Raw genomic sequence first — 20769 nt, 5'->3', positions numbered from 1 at the left:
GCCCTGCAAACCAAGATTACACGTAACCTGCCACTTGAAGCCAAAAGTTAACCTCAAAGACAGTCGTTAATTAGCCAAAGGTCGCCAGTTAAGGGTAATTAACCTTAACAAAAATATTTGAGATTTTGATTTTAAACGCAACGGTTCTTCCAAACATTCGGACGCTAGGCATAAAAAGCATCGAGATTTAACCTGATTTTGCTTACCCTAAATCCTAGGTATTTTACTGGAATAATGGGGTTGAAGCTAACAATATAATAATTAGGCTTAATCTAGACTTCAGTAAACACATATACAGTAAGTGGGGATGAAGGAGGAGACAAAAGAAATTTGAAATACAGAAAAAGATAAAAGAATGGGCGAAGTTTTGAACAAAAGCGACTTTACCTTAGGACGAACGCCAGCGCACAACACCGCCGGAGGGGCTTTCGCAATTGCTTCTTCACATCACTAATAGCATAATAGAAAAGAAAAGGGGACAGGGCCACCTTCCAGACGTCTGCCCGAGACGGGCGGCTAGTTTCTCTCTGTAGTTCCCTGACCGGCCTGGGTCAAAACAGGCCTACAGTCATGCCTTAGGCGTCTATGCTCTGTTAAAACATTCGCCACGAGAGACAGGTAGAAAGGAAAAAGGACTTTAGGACCACCTATTCTTAAAGTTGAATATGGAAATTTCTCCTATGGGGGTTAAATGCCTAAATGCTACCTATTCCTTTCTCCAACGGATGCTAAAGTTTGAACTGAAGACGCTCTAATGCGGACAATGGCTTTTCCGGTCTTGGTCAGGCTGATATTATTTACAATCAAATGTTACGAGGGTGAACAGCAGTAATATTTATAAAAATATATATATATATATATATATATATATATATATATATATATATATATATATATGTATGTATATATATATATTATATATATATATATATATATATATTATATATATACAGTATATATATATATATATATATATATATATTATATATATATATATATATATATATATATATATATATATATAATGCCATTATCATGTGTAATTTCTCATTTTTTCATTGCTACTTAGGCCTATCATTTTGATGCCCCTTATGAAGTTAACTGAATATATAACGCCTATGTTTGTATTTCTTATTATCTAAGTTTCTAAAGAATTAAAATTAACTAGAAGTTCAACATTAATTTAGTTAATGCTAAATGCCAGCAGTGAAGAAGACTACCATGCTCATCAGTGGAAAATGTCTCCTCCTCATCTCAAAAGATGACTCGTACAGAAATCATCGGCCACTGGATATATTATAATGCAAACCCTAGCCTCTATTCTTTGTGTTTTGCTGATATGAAGTGTTTCTTGACAGGAGTATGATGAAATAATATCTTGGTCTCATGTAGCCTGTTACGGATGGTTTGAGCAGCCACTTGAAGGGGAGAGCGTAATGTTGTCTCTTTATAGCAAAATCGGTTGTCAGGGAGGAGTTAGGGCGGAGTTCTTTAAGTGATCATCCGAAGATGATCTTTAACAGTAGTGCAACAATGGGGTTGTCCTCCAGTTTTTACAATGAATTTATCATGTTTCCTCGTTCTCTCTGTTGTTGTATCCTCTATACATGGTTGTTTTATTTACGCTAAGCTGCCGAGCAATATCTACAATAGAAACATAAGTTTATGCAAGCTACTGATTGTGGTGCGGCTTAGTCTATTGCCCATCTTATCGGTGCAAGTGACGAGACAGCTTAAACTTTTCCTGCCTGAATGTGGAGTCACACGATAACATACTTGACGTTATGAGATTTTTCTTTTCTGTTTTTGACAACGATAATGGTTGAATTCTTTCTTTATTTATAAATAATTTCATTGATGGTTATTCAATATTATTTATTAGTCTACAAGCTTTTATCTGGATTTGAGATATAGTTTCTTCTTTGACTCTTTTGCCCAATCATCTGAAGTGAAATTTTTCAAAATGTTTCGTCATTTTTCGTAATATGAATTTTTCACTCACCATTCTTTTTATATTGTTAACCGTATGATTAATAACCAAAATCGAATAAGAAAATTACATTTCCTTGTGAATATCAAAAGAACAAATTACTGTTAGGTGAACGAAAACTTCTGGAACATGTTGCAAAACATTTTTGAGTGACTGTACATATGTACACTGTATACGATGCACAAATGACCCAGCATCTCTGCCCAGCGTCTCAGTTTATTGCATATGCCCCTAGAGCTTATGTGTCATATGTACATATCTGTGTGGATTCACATATCTTTTTGAATCGTGCCCTTAGATGCCTCCTAAATGCTCTGCAGCTTCTACGGCATCTGGACAAGAGCCTAAGCACCAGAGGAAGGTACAGGTAATGACCAATGAGGAGAAGGTAGACGTGATTGTTATGTCAAGAGAGGGCAAAAGTCATGAAGAAATAGCAGTCTGTTATGGCATGACATTAAGTACCGTCGCCTTCATCCAGAAGGAATGTGAAGAAGGTAGAATGCGTTTCCTTGACTCATGTATTCTCTATCCCACCAACGGACCTGGATTTTGAAGAATTTCATTGCATAAAATTCTTAAGAAAGCCAGGCAGCTGCAGACAATGATAGAGGCATGAGACGATTCTGAGGAAAGAGCCACAAATTTTTCCAGTGGCCTTAATGAACTCTTGCAGCCCTATCGCAACACCTTTGAGGACATGTTCAATCACCTCAACAAGGTGGTGCCTCCCGAAACCCCTGACAAAGTGCCTCCTGAAGAAGGGGAAGAGGTGCCCTCAGAGGAGATGTAACTCTTCTGCTTTGCTGTGCAGTCATATCTTCGTCGTCATTCATCGGACTGCACAGCTAATTCATCTTCAGTCAGCATTGATCTCTGACTGGTATTTTATCGGTGCTAACAGATTTTTATGTTGCAAATTCATCCTCTTATCTGATTGTTTTTGGAGTAGAATATGTCCATTTATCCCACCTCCTATCAATGTGGGATTCAGCTATGTAATTACTCAGTAAGTTACATATATGAAAATGGTATTTTCATAATAAAATTAAGTTTCATATATACAGTAAACCCCCGTATTCGCGGGGGATGCGTACCACACCCCCCACAAATAGCTAAAACCAGCAAATACTTGGAACCCTTCTAAAAACACTTAGAACTGCCTATTTTGATAGTTCAAACACACGCAAAACAAACTAAAAATGCTTATACAGGTATTATCTTACTTATGATGGGGTTCCAAAAAAAACTATCGTTTGCTGGAAAAAATATAAGAAATACCAAAACGTATCTCAAAGGTAGCCGTGGGTATTCAGTACCATGTATACATATATGGTAGCCTAGCCTACACTATAAAATATACTCCTTACATACACAGTAAAGTAATTATTAACCCTTAAACGCTGGAGCCTCTATTTACAAAAACGTCTCCCGTATGCCGGGCGTTTGGTGAGTTAGCTGAAGCGGAAAAAAGTTTTTTCAAAAAATCACAGCACGCTTTAGTTTATAAGATTAAGAGTTCATTTTTGGCTCCTTTTTTTGTCATTGCCTGAAGTTTAGTATGCAACCATCAGAAATGAAAAAATATCATCATATATAAATATTGAATATATGACAGCGAAAAAAAACTTATATAATTGTATACAAATGGCGCTGTAAGCACAATGGTTAAAGCTAACGAGTTAATTTTTTTTTAGTTGTATTGTACACTAAATTGCGATGATTTTGGTATATAACAAATTGTAAAACGATCAAAGCAACACAGAGAAAATATTATCACAAAATGATGCATGAATTAAGTAACGTGCAGACGTAAAAAATGTTTTTTCAAAATTCACCATAAATCGAAATATTCTGCCAGAGACTTCCCGTTTGTTGAAAAATGAAACTAATTGATTGAATATTACTAGACTGTAAGTGTTTTAGCTTACAATTGCAGTTTTCGACCATTTCGGTCGAAAGTTAAAGTTGACCGAAAGTCGAATTTTTCTATTTATCGTGATTTATATGAAAGTATTTCAAAACTGATAAAAGCTACAACTATGAGTTATTTTCTGTTGTACATGAAATTGCCACATTTTCATATATAAAACTTTATGTAATGACTAATATAAAACGGTGCAAATATTACGACAACGAGACAAAAGAATTTCTGAGATGTTCAGCGAGTTACAGCACAAGAGACGTAAGGAAAATGTTTTTTCAAAATTCACCATAAATCGAAATATTGTGCTAGAGACTTCCAATTTATTGCAAAATGAAGGTAAACGATTGAATATTACTAGAATGTAAGAGTTTTAGCTTACAATTGCGTTTTTTTACCATTTCGGTCGAAAGTTAAAGTTGACCGAAGGTTGAAATTTTGGCAGTTATCGTGATTTATGAAAATATTTCAAAAGTGATAAACGCTACAACCATGAGCTATCTTCTGTTGTATTCTACATGAAATTGTGCACATTTTCATATATAAAAGTTTATGTAACGACTAATGTAAAACGATGCAAACATTACGACAAACATGACGAAAGAATTTCTGAGATGTTCGCCGAGTTACACACGAAATGAAGACGTAAGGTTTTTTTTTTTTTTTTTTTTTTTTTTTTTTTTTTTTTTTTTCAGAAATTCACCATAAATCGAAATATTGTGTTAGAGACTTCCAGTTTGTTGCAAAATGAAGGTACATGATTGAATATTACTAGAATGTAAGAGTTTTAGCTTATAATTGCGTTTTTGACCATTTCGGTCGAGTTAAAGTTGACAAAGCTTGAAATTTTGGCAGTTATCGTGATTTATATGAAAATATTTCAAAACTGATAAAAGCTACAACCATGAGTTATTTTCTGTTGTATTCTACATGAAATTGCGCACATTTCCATATATAAAACTTTTATGTAACGATTAATATAAACGGTGCAAACATTACGACAATGTGACCCAAAGAATTTCTGGTGCGGATGTAAGGAAAAAGTCTTTTTCAGAAATTCACCATAAATCGAAATATTGTGCTAGAGACTTCCAATTGGTTGCAAAATGAAGGTAAATGATTGAATATTACTAGAATGTAAGAGTTTTGGCTTACAATTGCGCTTTTTTTTACCATTTCGGTTTCGAGTCAAAGTTGACCAAGGTTGAAATTTTGGCAGTTATCGTGATTTATATGAAAATATTTCAAAACTGAGAAAAGCTACAACCATGAGTTATTTTCTGTTTTATTGTACATGAAATTGCGCACATTTTCATATATAAAACTTTATGTAACGGCTAATATAGAAGTGCAAAAATTTCGACAAAATGACAAAAAGAATTTCTGAAATTTTCGGCCAAGTTACAGCTGGCGTAAGAAAAAAGTTTTTTCAAAATTCACCATAAATCGAAATATTGTGCTAGAGACTTCCAATTAGTTGCCAAATGAAGGTACATGATTGAATATTACTAGAATGTAAGAGTTTTAGCTTACAATTGCATTTTTTACCATTTCGGTCGAAGTCAAAGTTGACCGGAAGGTTGAAAATTTTTGTAGTCGATTTAACAGTACGTCCACTTGGCACCCAACAGACAATTTTAGTTGATGTATGATACGTCCACTAGGCGTTTAAGGGTTAATATCAGCTAATTCTGGAGGTTCATGCAAAGTGACTTATGATAATTCATTACAAAGAGAAACTGAATAGCAAACAAGAATTAGCTTAGCCTACACTAAGGTATATTGTATACATACACAGTAGCGTAGCCTACTCTATATTCACATATCGTATTATACAAATGTCAACATAACGAATATGCATCTTTTCCATGGATCTTTTAAAATGTTATGCCAAAATTCACTGTATCCAACAATATTGTATATATTCTTATATTGCTTTTGTATTAAAAATTGCGTTCATAGCGATCAGTGTTTTGGTTTGGAAATGTTTATGCTATGTTTATTTTGCCGCATTTAACTCGGTTCTGAACGCTTTTCTTGCTTCTAGTTAGTGTAAATGAATCTCTAGAGTCTAAATACTTCTGTTTTTAAGGGGCAAGGTTATTTTTTGTTAATGTAGTGTTGAAATATAACTAAAATACTTCTCGTTGTGAAATTAATGTCTATTATTTTCATTAATAGATGATGATTGACGATGGCCATTTGGGGGCATTTGTTTTGTGTAAAAAAAATTCAAGATTCCGTTCGCTATTTTCACTTGAGTTCATCATAATACAAGCTTTACGTATTTATCGTTTATCTGAGTAAAAATAACAGCAGTGTGTTCTTTCATGCCCAGTAGTTTTGATTAAAATACTTTCTCTCCCATTTTAATTACGATCGAGTTTCATCCATGTTGCTGATGCACGATAATTTACAGTATAGTCATTAGCAGCTTGAACATTGTTTTCTCAGCTTCAGCTACAATTGCAGCTTTAATTTAGCAGTATTCTCAGCTTCAGCTACAATTGCAACTTTAATTTAGCAGTATATTTCCTTGACAATCTTTTATCCATACTGAATAAGGGTATAATGTAAAAATATATCAGTCCTATTCTACTTAATGTCATTTGTGCCATAACCTACGGTAATTGTGTATTACCGTACGATGGTTGAAATACAGGTAAACAGCTGTTGTTATCCAATTCAGTTATAAGCAAAACAACAGTTTCTTGGTCAGTTGTTTATAGCTGTACGCATTTATGCAAGAGCATAACGTTACTAACAATACTTTTTTAACTAGGAGATGGGATAAAGAGATGGAGGAAAAGTTGTCTATTGTAATTTGGTCTCTCTCACTGCTGCTGCCTGCACCGTGCGAAATTCAAAAATATTTGATAATATTGTTGTATCGGTATTAATTGCTTACCCCACTGCAAAATGGAATTATCGTAAGGAGAATTACAGTATCGTAATGCGAGCATTACCCGGGTATTTTAATTGTTTTATCACAAAAAGTGCATTTAGTCATGAAAATGAGATGAAAATACAGTATTTAGTGAATGGGCAAATTTTCCGCGAATGATGGGTAGATACGTTCCAAAGAGAAATCCGTAAATACGTGAGTCCGCGAATCGTGAGAACGCAAATACGGGGGTGTTTACTGCTACCAAGTAATTACAAGATCAGAGCCCTCCCTCCTCTCTGATGAACATTAAGCACAAAGTAGTGATGGTTGCTGTTAACATTGTACCTATTGTTCCCCGATAGAGGGCGGGGTAGTTACCTACACTGTAAATAAACGAATCACTACCGCAAACTTCAAATTTTTAACTGCCGTGCGAGTGGAAAGTATAGTTATGTAATTACTTGGTAAGTATATATGAAACTTAATTTTATTATGAAAAAGGGATTTTGACAGAGGAAAAATCTATTTCTGAGGAAGGTCCCGTGTCACCCGGTGAAATTCCATTACAGCACGAATTTCTAGGTATAACCTTGCTAGATATACCAGAGAAAAAGAGCTTTCAGGAAAGCTGGGGTTACTACCCCCAGTCGAGCGTCTTCTAGGAAGGCGTCGGTATAAGAAGGGTGAGTGAATACCACTACCACGGAAACCTACTCGAAAGATCTCTCCTTATCAAAATCCCCGAACAGAGCGGTGAGCCGTTACAGCCCCCACACCAAACACCCGCCAGGACGGCGACACCAGCGCCACCTACCTCATTCCATGCTAGCACTAACCCCAGACTTGGCATGTGCAAGAGGGGGAGAGTACTAGGTAATTCAGGGAGGGTCACCGGGTGACACGGACCTTCCTCAGAAATAGATTTTTCCTCTGTCAAAATCCCTTTTCTGAGTCCAGTCCCGTGTCAGCCGGTGAAATCGTGATAGAGAATCATGCCAAGGCTGCAACTACTAGGAAAAAGAAATGGAGGGGTAATCTGAAGAAAAGGCAAAAGATTTACCAAAACAATTTTAATTAAGCAATCTCTTCCGTGTAGCAAGAACACTAAGACTAAGGTACATTAAATCTAAGGCACATTAAAAAACTTAATACTACGAAACATGGGCAGGTCCCCGGCACGACGGAGAAAAAGCCCCAAAAAACCTTAAAATTACTTAAAGCAAGGTGAAACATGAAAAGCGCACAAAATAATTGCAAATATAACCTTAATACTATACACGTAAACTTAGGCTAAACACGTAAGAGACAAAATCAATTAACATTAGTATATACATTCATTTGGGGTACATGGAGCCAAATAAAAACTGTCCAGTACCCCACAAGAGAAACAATCATGGCATTTCAGATTACGCTTTTTCCATCAACAGGTACAAGAAACAACAATATGAGGAGCCAGGCAGTGAGGTATAATCAACCAGGAGAATAAGCAGAAAAGTAAATGAGGCAGGCGGGCGGGGGGAAAGGAAAGGACAAGGATATGATTAATTAAGGTGGGGAGATGACACTTCCCACAGCTATGGTAGAAAATTTCAGGGCTTGAGCGTTTTTAAATAGTGGCGTTTAAACACTAGAGGTGATTTCCAACCCGTAAATTTAGATAACTCGAAAAGTCCATATTATGAAAGTAATTAATGGAAGTAGCAACTGCTCGAATATCATGAACCTTGGGGATTGAATCTGGGTTGGCCTGTTTAATGAAATATAAAATTTGTTGTCTTATAGCATTCAGTGAAAGAGTACCACCTTTCTCCCTGATAAAAAGAGGACCCGACTTACTCTGTGGAGTTCTTAAAAGGTAAGATTTAAGTGTATAAACTGGACATAAAGACTGGTCTTGAGGAAGGGCACCACCTTCCAAGGAGACCACCTGTCCTGTGGGTCTTCGTTCTTAGCTAAAAATCTAGGGTCAGGGGAAAGGAGGACCTCTCCAGACGGGAGGAAGTTCACATAATTATCACCTCTAGTGAGAGCCGACAGCTCTGAGATTCTAGCACCTGAAGCCAAGCTAATCAAAAATAAAGTCTTCCTTAACAGATCCTGATAAGAGCAATGAAAGTTATCCATCTCTGATGCTAACTTAAGGACGTCATTGAGAAACCACGTAACAGACTGTGGGCGTGATACTGGTCTCAGGCAGCGCATGCTCTGGGGATAGATGAAAAGTAGGAATCTGTGAGGTCGATTTTAAAGCCCGTAAAGAAATACTTTCTTTAATGCTGACTTGATTGTGGTAATAGTGGCGGAGCTAGGCCTTTCTCAAACAATGATCTAAAGAAGGAAACTCCTAAATTAGCTGTCATGATTTTGGCTTCAGATGCTTTTAGGAAGGAGGCTAATTTTTTGACTGCTGAATCATACTGTCTAATAGTAGAATCTCTTTTATCTGATTCTAAAAACAGAGTGTTGACAGGGTCAATGTTCGCTCCTTTTTGAGCTGCGAATTTTATAAAGTCCATAAAACTAGGGCATTCTGAATTCTTGAGGAAGCTGACACAGTCTTGGTTTGTACTGTCTGAGTCAGAATGGGCTTGGGGATCCGAAGACTCCGTAATCCCAGTTCCTGAAGAAGAGGGAACCAATTGCTCTTCGGCCAATAGGGAGCTACTAGGGCTAATTGACCTTTGAATGTCCTGAGTTTGTGTAAAACTTTCAGCAGTAAGTTTATTGGTGGGAAAAGATAAATCTTCTCCCAACTGTTCCAATCTACTGTCATTGCGTCTATGGCGAACGCCTGAGGGTCCAGGTTGGGAGCCACATAACAGGGAGCTTGAAGTTGCTCTCCGTTGCGAACAGATCCACTTGGAGGCCCGGAACCCGGCGGCAAATCCACTTGAAAGATTCCACGTCCAGGGACCACTCCGTCTCCAACGGAGCATTCCTGGACAGGGAATCCGCCACCACGTTCCGCACCCCGCTAGGTGGGTGGCTGACAGGTGCCAGCGTGCTTGTTCGCCAGGGAGAAGATAGCAACCATTACTTGGTTTACTCGGCCTGATTTGGAGCCGCCCCTGTTGATGCAATGAACTACCACTCGCTGTCAATACCAACCTGATATGAATCCGGTTGGGGGCGGATTTTCTTCAGAGTTAGAAATACGCCATAGCTTCCAGGGTGTTTATATGGAACTGCTGAAACATTGTGGACCACGTTCCTTGTACTTTTGTTTTGGTGAATATCCCCCAGCCGCTTAGGGAAGCGTCTGTGTGAACTACTAGTGCGGAGGGGGAAATTGAAGCGGAACTGTATTGGACAAGCCTTTGACCGAGGCCCACGGTCGCAACCTTGTCTTTAAGATTTGAGGGATAGAGGAGACCTTGTCTCTGAGCTTGACATTGGCTCGACTCCGCCCACACTCTGTTTATGTCCTTTAGTTTCGCTTTTAATAGCAGGTTTGTCACTGAGGCAAACTGAAGAGACCCAAGGACCCTTTCTTGGGACCGGCGGGATGCTGATGGATTTTTGAGGAATCTCCTGGTGAGAGATGCTATCTCTTTCCTCTTGGGAGGCGGAAGGGACAGCGTGTGAGATGACAGATCCCATTGGAGACCCAACCACTGAAACCGGGACTCCGAGTCAGGCGGGACTTCTCTGTTCAGTTGGAAACCTAACGACTCCAGGAAACTGATGACTATGGACGTGGCTTTCTGACACTCCGGAACTGTTGGTGCCCAAATTATCCAATCGTCCAGATATGCTGCTAGGGATATCCCTTGAGACCGGAGTTGCTGTACTACCGTGTCCGCCAGCTTTGTGAATATCCTGGGCGCAATGTTCAGACCGAAGGGCATGACCCTGAAGGAGTAGGCTTGATTTCGAGTCTGAAACCGAGGAACTGAGAGAAGTTCCGCGCAACCGGGACGTGATAATAAGCGTCTGAAAGATCGATAGAGGTGGTGACGGCTCCACGCGGAAGTAGAGTCCGTGCCTGAGCTACCGTAAGCATGCGAAATTTGTCGCATTTTATGTAGAGATTTAGACGCGACAGATCCAGGATCACTCTTTGCTGATCGGAGTCTTTTTGGGAACAGTGAATAACCTGCCTTGAAACTTTAGGTGCCTTACTTTCTTTATTGCTCGTTTGTTGAGCAATTCTGTCACATAATCCTTTAGGATTGCTGTGGGTGGCTGGTAAAACCTGGTTAGAGGAGGAGGGTTTTGATCCAGCTCCATCCTAGGCCTTTGGACACAATGCTGTGTGCCCAAGGGCTGAAGGTCCATTGGTCCCTGAACCCAAAACAGGCGACCGCCTACCTGTGTTCTCTCAGTGGGAGGGAGCGGGTTTATTCCCCTACCACGCCCAGGTCTTCCCCTTGGGGTGGTGTTGGGCTTTCCTCTATGAGGGGCTTTGCCTCTTCCTCCCCTTGCAACCCTATTAAGGCCGTGAAAATAACCACGGCCTTCATATGTGGGGTTGTATGCGGTGAGGCCACATATGAGGGTGCAGCTGGTTGGACCAGCACGTACTGTTGGGGGTGAGCCTTAGAAGTGGAAGGCTGTGCCACTGCCGAGACCGGGGACGGCTTGGACTACCGCCTGGTGGGTGAGGCCTCTTATGCCTCCTGAAGCGTTTACCTCCTCTCGATTGGGGCCGGCCGATTCTGGGGTCTTACGCTTGTAGGCTGAAATACCCCAGCGAAGCGAAGACTTTGGTTGGCCCGTGTAGCCTCGGCCATAACACTTGTGACCTCCTCTTCAGGGAAGAGGTTAGGTCCCCAGATCGAGCTTTTCACGAGCTTGTTAGGCTCGTGACGGATAGTTGCATCGGCGAAGATGAACTTCCTACATTCCAGTCTGGCCAAGATAAATTCAGATAAGTCAGACTGGAAACCTGCCAGCAAGGACTTAGCCAAAACCTGAAAGAAGGGCTCGTCCGAGCAGGAGACGGCAGTAGCTTCAGTAAGGCATACGGAGTTCAACGACCGGGCTAACTTAACCCGAGCATCAAACTCCGGCTTTCAAAGAGCTTCCGGCAGCTTGGGGAGCTGCTCGCTAAATTGAAGTGCGTGGAGGCGCAGAAGGGTCCAGCTTCCCGACCGTGAAAGTGGACGGGGCGTCTGTCCAGAACTCATTACTTCCTGGGAATACCAGGGAAGTAGGGTCTGTCTCCTTAGCTGAGGAACGGAATACCCTCAAAGCACGCTCGGGTCGTAGCCAGAGCGACTTTGTCAAGCAAGGAGTGGGAAGGTTGTCTCCCAGGGCGAACATGGTGAAGTTCCCCTTGAAAGGAGTCAACCGTGTTATCTGCCTGCCACTCCGTCCAGAGTGCGCAGGGAGAGCCGACTGAGCTTGGTCCCTAGGGACGATGACAGTCTCCCTAGGAACCTTGTCTGACCGAATCCAGGCTTCCTCCGTGAGCCTCACGAAGCCTGGGTAAGGGGGCAGAGATCGGGGAAGAACCCAATTCCTCCAACCGTCTCGTGCCAAGACCATCAAGAGTCAGCTTGCCATCATGTTGGATGGCCCGGAGAGCGAACCGCCAAGGGTTACCGACATCGAAGCGGCGGGGAGGTCCGCGGTGTCGGGATAACATACTGTGGTTCGGCTGGGGTGGGTGAGCCATTCCCACCAGTATGTTATCATGACTGGCCAGCTTTTCAGAGATTTTGCTAAATCTCGAATCCAGGTCCTCCGTGAAAACGTTTATAAAGCTGGTTAGCAAAGGCCTCTGCATCAAAGCAGGTTGGCGAGGAGGGCTTGGTTTTGCAGCCCTCTTACTCGCGCCTTTGCTGGAGGAACCAGACTTGCTCCCGGAGGCTACAGGTCCTGAGACCTTAGCCTTCGACGGGGAAGGGCAATGCCTTCTTGGAAGACGAGGACTTGAAGCCCTTCGCCTTCCATGAAGTCTTCAACTTCAACTTGGGGATAGCAGATGGAGCTCTATCACCCAGGAGGAAGACTTCACAAAGCCTGTAAAAGAAGAAACAGATGAAGCAGGGGAGTCAAATAAAGGGGGGCCCGCCCCAACAACCTCACCTACCTCACCACTTACCACCTGGTCCTGCTCTACATTCATCGGTTCCAGGTCAAGATTAATAGCGGCAACATCCTCCGAGACCTCAGCGTAGAGTATGTCCGCTTGGGGTGGCTGGGTCTCATCCCGGATCTGCTGGATGATAGGGGTGGCCACATCTTCAGGCACTGCGGCCGCCACCCGTGCGCCGGGGTAGAGTAAGTCCCTCAACCTAGCGTCGAGGACGTAGGGCTTCCCCGACGGAACGTTCCTTCCAAACCCAGCCACCCAGGCCCGGAGGGATTCCAAGGCAGACTTCTTGGAAGTTTCGTCCGCCTGTAAGAAAACCAACAATTAGCTAAGGATGAAAACCATTCCGGGAACCTCATAAACAATGTATAATATACCATATGAGGAGCATAAAGCAAGAGAAATGTAAAGACTGTCACTTACCAACTCATCCTGGACAGTTGTGCAGAGAGCAAAGCAAACCTCACAACCATCAGGGTGCCAAACAATCAGGTCATCCAGGCGGACCGCACAACCAGCGTGGGTCCGACAAACCACGTGACCGTAGGGTTGTTGGAGGGAGGCGGTGCACCCGGCTCCTCACAGCCGAACAGTCTGTAAGTAGAAAAGTACATGAACCTCCCACCCTAAGCAAACTAAAGCTGGCGAGGCCGGAAATTCAACTGCAACCGAATACTCCGGCGGAGAAGAACTCCCTATCATAAACTGGGCCAATAAGCTCTAAATTACACAGAGTGGAAGGTGGATTTCAGACCCCGGAGTACTCCGGGAATGAAAAGGAGAGAGACCAGGAACCAACCATAAGGGCTGCCAGTAAAATAACGGCGGAGACCCTGGTATAGGACCGGACTCACGTATTTTTATATATAATGAATAAAGGAGAGTACTCCTGTAGATAACAGACTTATCTAAAAACAAAAACAGTAACAAGTGATGGTAAGAACTCAAGAGGACGGAGGGATCCGTTCCCCTATAATGAAAAACCTTCCGCCCTTACTTCCCCGCCGGAGAACGAGACGGGTAAAATGCTCATATGTTCATAACATAGGGTGAAGCAAAAAATATATACCGTGTCAACGTAAACCGACGGGGAGACGAACAGTGACTCGAACGCGTTCGAGTAAACAAACCACCAACCCCAATACAGCGATGCTAGGGACAATATGGGAGGGAGCGAATCCCTCAACCAACAAGAGAAGTCCCGGAACTCGGAGAAAACGCCATCTAGCGTCACCCGCACGAGTAGAGCAAGGCTGGAGAGGAGGAGGGGGGGGGGGAGGTAAGGAGGAGGAGTAGGCTACCAGGAAGGAACAGGAGACGGGGAGAAGCTCACCCGCTCAACTGCACCATACCTCCCAGACCATGAATCTTGGAGGGGCAATATGACTGGAAGCAACCAACCCGAAGCCCGACTCCTACCTAGGCGAAGCCTAATATGGACCTAACCTTAGTATAGGCTAGGACGAGGAGTGTAAAAGGGAAGGAGGAAGCAACTGGGAGAGAAATTTTGAGCCGAGAACCAGCAGGGATCGAGAATGGCAGGCAAGGGGGCGACTAGCCTAGAGGAAACACATCCTAAGAACTCGATTCCCCCCAATTGGAGGAAGAGAACCAAGGGGCTCACTCTGCCCACCGAAAAACGATCCCGGAGGAAAACAGCAACAAAACTCCTCAACCTGAACTCCCCACCCAGGGCAAAGGAAGGAAGCTAACAGCCTACTCCACAAGATAACCAACACTCATAAAAAACTAAAATGTGCTCAACAGAGAGCGTAGCCTACCACGGGGAAGCGGTTAGATCTGAGGCTGCCGCCAGCACCCGAGGTAAACCACTCAACATAATAATAAAAACAATAAAAATAAAAATAAAACTACAAGAGAGCACCATCTTCAATCAAAATCAATTAGCCTAGTAAGACCAAAACAATAGGAACCCAACCTGGGACCTAGGCGGGCATCACTCCCACAAAGGCCAGTAGGCCAATGATCGTAATTCATAAGGGGGGGGAGCCACCGCAAGGAACCACCAGGAAGGGAACCAAGGGGGGCAAAATATCTATAGCGACGAGGAGACGACTCCAACTGAGAAAAACAGAAGGAGACGCCTCGCGGTCGACATGGCTGGCTGGGGACGCCGTGGCGACATAATAAGATCTCGATATTTATGAAAATACGAGACAATAACAGCCAAAAAATAGAACAAAACCCCACAAGAAGATGGTACTTAACTTGGAAATGGTAAAGCTGCTCGACGCCATCGTAGAGACAGAAAAAATCCAAAAAGATGGAAGAGCACACAAAATAAACCGTAGATTCACGTGCTAGAAAATGGAATGAGGTAGGTGGCGCTGGTGTCGCCGTCCTGGCGGGTGTTTGGTGTGGGGGCTGTAACGGCTCACCGCTCTGTTCCGGGGATTTTGATAAGGAGAGATCTTTCGAGTAGGTTTCCGTGGTAGTGGTATTCACTCACCCCTTCTTATACCGACGCCTTCCTAGAAGACGCTCGACTGGGGGTAGTAACCCCAGCTTTCCTGAAAGCTCTTTTTCTCTGGTATATCTAGCAAGGTTATACCTAGAAATTCGTGCTGTAATGGAATTTCACCGGCTGACACGGGACTGGACTCAGAAATACCATTTTTACAATGATACGGTACATGACATTGATATTAATTAAATGCAGCATGAAGCCTTGGAAAGATATCTACTTGTTTTGAATAGTATTAAACTGCCTGCCAGTTGATTTTCATGACTGCCAGATATAAGTTGTACACTTCATTTTCTCTCTTCCAAAGGCATCACCTTGAAAGGGGCTCTTAGCAATATAGAGAATTAGGATTAGGAAGCAATATATTTGGTAGACATTTTTCACTATGCATTACCACAAATCTCTTTAGAATAGACAAATATAATAAACTGGGCATTCTTGCCTTTTGCTGTTAACTACTAGCAAATACAGTTTCATGGGAACTTCCACACGTTTTAAATGCTGATTCTGCCGAGATTTATTTCTAAAAAACTGTTTTCAGCAATTTTTTCTCAATTTTCATTTTGAATAGAGTTGTTTGACAAATTTTTAAGGTTAAAATTAGTGTTTTTATGTGGTGTGAGATTTGCAGTTGTCAAACAGAAAGACAGCTGACTGAGTAAGTATCGCAACTATGGTATACTGTAGATTTATAATACATAAAGTTTACTAATGTGTTGTGTAAGGCATATTTAGAGAGACAACTGCTAAAGGTAACAAATGGTGTTGTCTGCAGTAAAATTAAAATAAATTGCTGAAAAGAAAATCAGATCAAACATTAGGAGAGTTGTTTTATCACAAGACTTACTCCCATAGTTGTTCTCAGATTTTTTTTTATTTTGTAGACTTTTGTTAGTTCTACTATATTTTATGTGCTGTATAGTGACAATTTTAGGGTTTTATTACTGGTGAAACTGTTTTCATTGTTTGTTACTTGTATAGTACCATTATTTTTACTTGAGCTTCCCAAACCACCAATGATGGTTTGGGTGGTTCTTAGCCTTCAAAGGAATTTAAAGGGTGAAGACAGTATTAAGAATGTAACAAGAAATCACACACTATCAAGTTTGCCAATGTGAAAACAAACATGTGGTAAAGTGCTCTACTTTGTAGGTTTAGCACTTGATTAGCACCCTTCTGTGGACCAGACACTTCATCACATTTTTTTTCATACCTTTGCTACAGGGTGTTTACACATTGTTATTGGGTTATTGGGCAACATTACCTTTGTACTTTTGAGTTTGAATTTATCCCTAATTGCATTTAGGATCCATGGGCAGGAGTCCCTATTTGTCCATTTAGGTGAAGTATTTTGTTATTATTAGTATCATCATACTTAGTAGTCCTTTACAATTGACTTAAAATGTAATGGTGAATTTATGAAGTGAGTAACCTTTTTAGTTTTCTGTAAAAGAAAACCATTGTGCTGCCTTTGTCTGTCCATCCGCACCTGTCTGCCCTCAGATCTTAAAAACTTCTGAGGCTAGAGGGCTGCAAATGGGTATGTTGATAATCCACACTCCAATCATGTAGCATCAGCTTTTATTTGATTAAAGGTTAAAGTTAGCCATAATCGTGTGTCTGGCAGCGATATAGGACAGGCCACCACTGGGCCGTGGTTAAAGTTTCATGGGGTGCAGCTCATACAGCATTATACCGAGACCACTGAAAGGTAGATCTATTTTCGGTGGCCTTGATTATACGATGAACAGAAACCTGACTGTGCCAAAGTCAACTTCAGCGCATTTTTTACTTGTTATAAGTAGAATTTAATTTCAGTAGATACATAATGATCATTTGTTTGTAGGTTATGGCCAAACCAGGAACTGTACAGTCACATGACAACGTAGATGGGCAAGTGTACATTTTAACTAAGGAAGAGGGAGGTCGTTCTAAACCATTCGCTTCATTTATCCAAATGCAGCTCTTCAGCAAAACCTGGGACCAAACATCACAAGTTGTTCTGTATGGTAAAGAGATGGTTATGCCAGGAGAGGATGCCAGGTAAGTTTACCATTCTTTATGAACTAACTAACTAACCTCTCTCTCTCTCTCTCTCTCTCTCTCTCTCTCTCTCTCTCTCTCTCTCTCTCTCTCTCTCTCTCTCTCTCTCTCTCTGATGTCTCAATATTGCCTTGTCAAAATATTTATCATTCTTTTAATAGCAAATCCTCTGTAAGGCTAGTAATGGGTCTGTGTGGTATGGTGAAATATATATGCAACATATATATATATATATATATATATATATATATATATATATATATATATATATATATATATATATATATATATATATATATATATATACACACACACACACACACACACACACAGGCAGTCCCCGGTTTACTACGGGGGTTCTGTACCAATGCTGCGTCGTAAGACGAAAATCATCTTAACCCAAAATATCATCAAAATTTGTAAGAAAACCTTACTTTTAATCACATGGGTGTCTTGTAAATGGCATAAACTGTATTTTTATTGAGTTTTTCATTAAAAAAAACCCAAATTTTGACCATTCTGCCCTTTTTGGAGCCATATTTCTTCTGTCAGATCGACGTCGTAAATCCGGAACTTGTTGCAACCCGGGAAATAATTTTTGATGAACATGTTTGAAGAGCGTTGTAAGCCAAGCCCGTTGTAACCCGGGACTGCCTGTGTATCCTTTTAATGATAATTAATTTCCTCAAGGTCCTTGTTTTAGAAATTGGGAATGTGATGCTGTGTGTAATTTAACATTACACTAATACCTCATCATACATTATTTCATCTTCCAGTGTTTTTGATTTTGCAACGGTTGTTTGTAAAAAAAATCATTGGGAATAAAAAAAAATACTTACGTATATTGTTTTATGCAATTTTAAATAGGTAAATAACAAATATTAAAAAGCAGTAAGATAAAAAAAAACAATAAAAAAGGGCAAAGTCACATAAAAATTAATTTAAGGGGGTTGCTTATGCCATGAGCTCCCATTACTGTATAATGTATGTGAGCATTGCTACCTTATGATTGAAGGGATTTAGTTAAAATTTTTACCTCTTAATAAACAACTAATACTCAAAATTCCTGCATTAGGAAATCACAAAATTTAACCTCCTAAGTTTATAAATTTTACAGTTAAAAAAAATAACAGCTGTCATAATTTTTCTTAAGTACTATACATTAAAAAAATTTACAGTCAGGAACACTTTCTTGCACGAGACGAAAGATATATAGTTATGCTTTATGCTGTGAAAGTTTCAATGAAATTTTGTTTAGTCTTCTTTGAGGTATGCTCATTTGCTTTTTAAGAAATATTTTTTGAGAAAACAGCAAGAAAAATTTTGCTTATTTGTAATAATTATTATGATTTTTGCAGTAAAAGTGTTTTTTTATGTAAGAGATCCCCTGAAAATTAGAAAATAATCAGATGGAAAGAAGGTGTGTGTGTGTGTGTGTGTGTGTGTGTGTGTGTGTGTGTGTGTGTGTGTGTGTGTGTGTGTGTGTGTGTGTAGTGATTCTTATCACTGAATGCTCCCTGCGTAGTTTCCTCTTGGGTGATTGACATTCCTGACATTTCTACAGTGGAGACTTGCCATTTCTTTGAATCTCTTTTGTCTTTTCAATTCTCCTAGTACGTTTAGTTTTTAGAAACTGTACAGTTGACCCCCGGTATTTGTGGAGATGTGTACCACTACCCCCCTCGAACAGCTAAAATCCATGAATACTTAAAACCCCTCTAAAAACACTTATAACTGCCTATTTTGATTGTTCAAAATACCAAGAAAGCCCTCTAAAAATGTTTATACTGTACATGAATACTTTGATAGTTTTATCATAAAAAGTGCATTTATTCACAAAAATGTTATGAAAATACTGTAATTCTTGAATATTTCTCTGAAAAATACTGCAAATAGACTCATTTTCTGTGAATAATGTTTATATATGTTCCACAGAGAAATCCTCGAATAGGTGAAGCCGCGAATCCAGAACCTCGAATAGTCGGGGGTCCACTGTATTCCCTTATAATACATCAATTCTTTGCTCCTATTATGGTGAAAAAAAATTGTGCTTAAAAAATGTACTAAAAAGCTGGGCATGACATAACTCATGAAGTACACGTGATGCACTGGAAGGAAATGTTGCTATATAATTACATTTTCATATAAGTAACTTACCAGGTAATTAAATAGCTAATATATCTACCTTGTGTGGCAGCTTTTTGATTTTTGTGTTACCAGGTAATTAAATAGCTAATATATCTACCTTGTGTGGCAGCTTTTTGATTTTTGTGTTTGTAGGTGACAGCCCTGCCCACTATCAGGGTAGACAGGAACAATTTTGCTGCCAGGATTCAGTTTGTTTCTGCCTTCCGTGGTGTAAACAATAAGCACCATTTGCAGCTTTTTTTTTTTTTTTTTTTTTTTTTTTTTTTCCCTCTCCTGTAGTTCACATATTCGGTAAAGTAGAATTTTTGTTCTATTTGCGCTCAGGCTATAGGCAGTTTATTTTTGGCAGTTTTGATTATTTTTCATTAGATTATTTAGAATTGTGTCTTGATTTTAGTAATTCGAGTGTTCACTGTTGCAGTGAGTTAAGCTGCAAGAATAGGCTAACCAAAGCTTGTTGTGATCCTCATATGATCTGTGTGAAGTGTAGGGGGCAAGATTATAGTGTTGATAAGACCTGTAAAGAGTGTTCAGTGTGGGAGAATAAACAGTGGAAGGTTCTTGAGTCTCATTTAGATAAGTCAGAGAGAGATAGAAAGAAGAAAGTAGCTTCTAGAGCCAAAAAATGCTCTCATAGTTTAGAGACTACACCAAAACTAGTTTAGAGGTTAGCCCCGTTACTCTCCCTTTTACTCCTATTCCTGCTGTTTCTCCTACTCCTTGACCTCTTAATGAACAGCCCTCTCCTACCTTGCCTGGCTCCCATGCTTCCGATCCTAATGCCATTGCCAGTCTCGAGTCTAGATTTGATAAGAAACTGAATCTGGTAGTTAGTACTGTTGCTGATTTGGGGGTTTCTCTTACGTGATTATGGAGAAAGTGTTTTCAGAGAAAGTGCAAAGTGGTAGTGCAGTGGAAGTAGAGTAGGTGGCTATCTGTCCCTTCGGTTCTCCTAGATCGAGGTCCCTGTCCTGCTCCCCCAAACCTGGGAGAAGATATACCGAAAGTCCAAGGGAAGCCGATGGGGTACGGGTAGTTGCCCCCTCAGCCGTGCCTGTTGTCCATTCCCAGGTGTCGGCAGACAGCCACTGGAAAGGCTTGTCCAAGGGTATCCATCCGTTGTCCTCCAGCTCTTCAGACGACTGTGGTGTGGACAGGAAACTGCAAATGTTATCTGGACTCTCCCGACCCCTTAACTACCCTTCTGAATACCTTGGTCACCGTCCAGATCCTCTGCCTGTTGAGTGGTACA

General features: G+C 40.6%; 1 protein-coding gene across 1 annotated transcript in view; it reads left to right on the top strand.

Moving 5' to 3' along the window:
- The window catches only part of mEFTu1 (mitochondrial translation elongation factor Tu 1), a 235199-nt gene that overhangs the window by 190572 nt on the left and 23858 nt on the right, over positions 1 to 20769 (top strand). Inside the window, exon 9 of the mRNA XM_067103039.1 lies at positions 17173 to 17369. Within this exon, the coding sequence (XP_066959140.1) occupies positions 17173 to 17369 (197 nt within the window). The remainder of the gene's footprint in view (positions 1 to 17172; positions 17370 to 20769) is intronic.

Source organism: Macrobrachium rosenbergii, chromosome 4 (assembly GCF_040412425.1).
Source record: "Macrobrachium rosenbergii isolate ZJJX-2024 chromosome 4, ASM4041242v1, whole genome shotgun sequence".
NCBI lineage: Eukaryota > Metazoa > Arthropoda > Malacostraca > Decapoda > Palaemonidae > Macrobrachium > Macrobrachium rosenbergii.
Note: the sequence above shows the minus strand (reverse complement) of the source record. Positions and strands in the feature narration are given on the sequence as shown.